The sequence below is a fragment of the Gadus macrocephalus genome, chromosome 3 (assembly GCF_031168955.1).
Source record: "Gadus macrocephalus chromosome 3, ASM3116895v1".
Taxonomy (NCBI): Eukaryota; Metazoa; Chordata; class Actinopteri; order Gadiformes; family Gadidae; genus Gadus; species Gadus macrocephalus.
This window is the reverse complement of record NC_082384.1, coordinates 14,319,819-14,324,126: the sequence shown is the minus strand read 5'-3', so window position 1 is coordinate 14,324,126 and position 4,308 is coordinate 14,319,819. Positions and strand designations below refer to the sequence as shown.

At 47.4% G+C, this 4,308-nt stretch overlaps 1 protein-coding gene across 1 annotated transcript in view; it reads left to right on the top strand.

Annotated features, from left to right (window-relative positions):
* LOC132454233 (homeobox protein Nkx-2.3-like) overlaps positions 1-2,471 on the top strand; it is a 3,173-nt gene extending 702 nt beyond the window's left edge. The window contains exons 1-2 of the mRNA XM_060047469.1: positions 1-144; positions 1,353-2,471. The exon at positions 1-144 is cut by the window's left edge and continues 702 nt beyond it. Coding sequence (XP_059903452.1) covers positions 1-144; positions 1,353-2,002 — 794 coding nt within the window. The 3' untranslated portion in view covers positions 2,003-2,471. The remainder of the gene's footprint in view (positions 145-1,352) is intronic.
* The last annotated feature ends 1,837 nt before the right edge of the window (positions 2,472-4,308 follow it).

The window sequence follows — 4,308 nt, the reverse complement described above, 5'->3', positions numbered from 1 at the left end:
ACCTCGCATACCTCAGCGCGCTGGCAGCGCAAGAGGAGCCGGGGGACGCGAGCCTCTCCCCGGACATCATCTACGGCGGAGTCCCCGGCGCGCTGGGACTCCTCGCCGAGCCAAAGCTGGAGGCCGTGGACCCGGCCGAGATCAGTGAGTCGACCCGGCGGTTCTCCTCCTGGGACGCCTAGTTAGCGGGATGGGCTTTAAGAGGAGAGTAAACCATGCAGTAAGGCGTACGGTTTAGTTTGAATTTCAAATGCATGGAAACGGTTGGATATTTGCATGTCGCCTAACCAGTCATTCTAAAAAAGGTGTATAAACCTACACCTTTTGTGTAGTTTTATTTGTCGTAATGAATTGTGAAATCCATTAAAAAATACAAATTAAAAGGCTAAATAAGCCAAAATTATAAAACTGTATCTGAAACCACCACCTCCAAAAAAAAACATTTCAACGTTTCATTAAGAAAGAAACATGTCGGTGTTGTAGACCTCATTTATGAGTGAGGGAAATTGGCAGTATTAAGGCCAATTAGTAGTATTTAGTCATAATTTATTCACGTCTCAATACACGAGATCAGAATTTTAATAATTAATTGTAAATTGAAGCAATGCTAGCGGACAGGGGATGCGAAGGCCATCAAGTCCCGATAAAGTTGGACAACACCTTGATGGAAGTTAGGGTCGGAGATCGATCTAAAGTCTCCAAATGTCAACACTTTGTAGTGCATTGCTCTGCGTGCTACACAAGCAGTAGTGATGTGTGACCATAAAGCAGTAATTAGTCTGAAGAGGTCTGTAAAATAAACCATAGCGTGCTGTGGGAAATAGGTCTACACACAGTCAACTCTCACACACCACAAGTATTTATATTGGCTGACTTTATTGACCTAATATTATGATATACGTGTAGCATGCAAGATGTAGGCCTATAGCTTTGAGATATGTCTTAAAGGTGTATTTTAGTTGGGGTAAAATAACTGTGTATATCCACAGGGTAAAGTAGATCCGACCTGCATGTTGGAAAGATAAGCTTCATGTTATTTTTTTCGTTGATAATTGGCTCATATTTACGTTAGTTTACATTTACATTTAGTCATTTATCAGACTACGTATTTATTCTAAGGGGCGTGAGGCAGCAATTTGAGCATTTATACAATCACTAAAACCGCAATAAAGTTCAAGTGCCGTGCGACCTTGATTAAAAATACAAAAAAACTTTTTGGGGGGCTTCTTTCCTCCACATGCTATGGGCCTTTCTCCAGGATTACCATTGGGTTGAGTTGCAATCTATAAGGCCTGTGGTGATTTCTAGAGTTCTTCAATAACACAACATTATTTGTTTCCCTTTTCCTACAGAGAGCAGCGGCCATGTGTCCCGGGAGGAGGCAGGGGAAGGCGGCCACGGGGACTCAGAGCGCCCGGTGCATAAGCAGAGGACCAGGCGGAAGCCTCGAGTGCTGTTCTCCCAGGCCCAGGTGTTCGAGCTGGAGCGACGCTTTAAGCAGCAGCGCTACTTGTCGGCCCCGGAGCGAGAGCACCTGGCCTCCAGCCTCAAACTCACCTCCACGCAGGTGAAGATCTGGTTCCAGAACCGCCGCTACAAGTGCAAGCGGCAGCGGCAGGACAAGTCCCTGGAGCTGGCCGGACAGTCGCACCACCATCACGTTCCTCCTCCACCACCCAGAAGGGTCGCGGTGCCTGTCCTGGTACGGGATGGAAAGCCGTGTCTAGGGGGCACACAGAGCTACAACGCCGCGTACGGGTCGAGCCCCTACAGCTATAACGGGTATCCGGCGTACACGTACAACAATCCCGCCTACAGCAGTGGCAACAACAACTACAGCTGCACGTACACGAGCCTCCCCACGCTGCCCCCCACCAACACCACCAGCGGGGCGGCCTTCATGAACATGAACCTGGGGGGCCTCGGTGGCCCCCAGACCCAACAACACCAGGGGCCAGTCACCCCCTGCCAGGGCTCGTTGCAGGGGATTCGGGCTTGGTAGGGTATACATCCCCGCACCTCCCCCCTCTTTGGACGTTTTGTATTGACTTAAACTCATGGAGGTTTTATGATCATCCAACTGCAAGCCTTGCGGTGCCGGTGCGTAAAGGTTCGTCTACGGATCGAATGTATACTCACCGACAAATACGCTATGTCATACTACAAAGTATTGGTTAGATTGGCAAGACAGTATGAATCACAGCGAACACTGTGATGCAATTGAGTGAGTACATTTCAGCAGTTTGGTCGAAAATATTCATGAATTAACCACACACAGGACGAGTTCAGCAGCACGCATTGGTTTGCGACAGTATTTCAGTTTGTGTGACCATGTATTTGTATGAATTATTTTAAAGAAGCCAGGGAATTAGAGGCTTTTGACTTGAGTGGAATTACTTTGAAATGTTTTGGGTTAAAGGGAGATATGTGTCTCCTCCGCAACTATTCCAATAAACACAAGATGGAAGGAAGTGCTCTCTTTGTTCTATTTTAATGCGAAACGGCATTTATATATATGTTACTTAGAAACATGTTGATGTGGTTGTCTGCTGCTATGAGACTATCCTATATGAACAATTCTAAACACCATATTTCCTTTTAAGCATAGTTTGCAAGGTTAAACATGTTTGTACGCTGATGGAAAGATAGTTTGAGTTGACTATTCCAACACATTCAAACCTCCCTTACTAATTCCTTAAATGAAACATGTGTATTTTCGAGTGCAGCTTGAGAGGCCAGTCTTTGAGGGGCCCGGCCAGGCAATACTCGTGATAATAGCCCTGGTGCCTGCAGTGTGAAAGGAGGAAATGGTTCTCTATTTGAGGGCCTTTAAGGACGCGATTAGGCACCTAAAATACCCCTAAAAAGGAGCTGGCGCAGGACTGCAGAGCGGGAATAATGGTTTATTGGATTCCCGGACAAAAGGTGTGTGGTGGGCAGACTTGGGCTCTCAGGAAAGACAAAGGCGCACAAGAGGCGAGAGATTGACGTCCTAATATTCCAATTTGGGGATCGGGCAGCGCGTTATTCTAACTGGCTGGAGAGACGTGGAGAGGGGGACACGGGGGGAGATGTGTTCACTTTTGTCCGTTTCGGGGGCTTTTGTCCGGGAAGAATGGCTCTCTGATTTGGGGCGGAGAGTAGAAATCCCCAGCCGAGAGCGTTCGGGCCAGCAGGGCTGGAGGTTATGGCAGCGGGGGGCACGGGTATAAAGGCAGGGTATTATTGCTACATGTTGTACCATTTATCCCAGGGGAGAACATGGACGAGGTGGTGGTGGTGGGGATGGGGGGGGAAAGGGGACGGGGACGGGGACGGGGACGGGGACGGGGACGGGGGGAGGCATTCATTCACTTTCTTTAGTTGGGATATATTGTGTTTTTTGGTCGTTTTTTCCCATTCCTAATCGGAGATCAGAACCGAACTGCTCCTTATTAGATGCGTAATGGTGCTATTTGGTTTTATTTAAAATCATGTGTCATTTAAATTGGAACCTAATAACAAATAATAATAATCGAAAGTCCCCCATTCTATTGACAATGGGTAGCCTAGCCGATAGTGGTTGATAGTGTCAGGCATGGGGAAACTGAACCAAATATGCCTACTTCTCTTTATCCTTTTCACTGCTCTTGTGTCCTGTGGTCCTACTCCAACGCCCCCCCCCCCCCCCCCCCCCCCCCCCACCTCACCGCCACCCCTCCATCCTTCTAGTTTTGCCCGTCCTTATCGCTCCAGACCATCGGGCGCACCGAGATAGAGATCAGTTGGCTACCGCCAGGTAAACCCCTGTTAACCTGCCCGACGCTTTCTCTCTCCCCTGTTTTAATCTCCTGTTTGGGACCAAACACGAGTTGAACCAGTCTCTGGACGCCTTCAGCGTGGCCCTGCAGCTTCTAATGGGGACGAATGGGCTGGTACACAGACCGGGGTGGGGGGCTGTGGAGGGAAAGGGGGTCTCTGGCCCCCGGCGTGGGGAACGCCACTTGACCCGAGTAAATAAAGATGGCGACAGAACGGCGTCAGCCTCATTATACACCTTACTTATCTGGACCCTGCAGGGTTAAGACGACACAAATGTAGGCCTAGCTTTGATTTAGGTGATTGATTTATGATTATGATTTATGTATTTATCCTATGTATTATGAGGCCTATTTAAAAGGCAATGTATCAGCATAATAAACGGTATAATAATACTCATAATCATAATAATAATAATTTATCATAATAATTAATATTGATACTAACCATAACATTATAATTAGTAGGGTTAGTATTATTATAATATGCCCCGATCAAGTTGAGCCGACT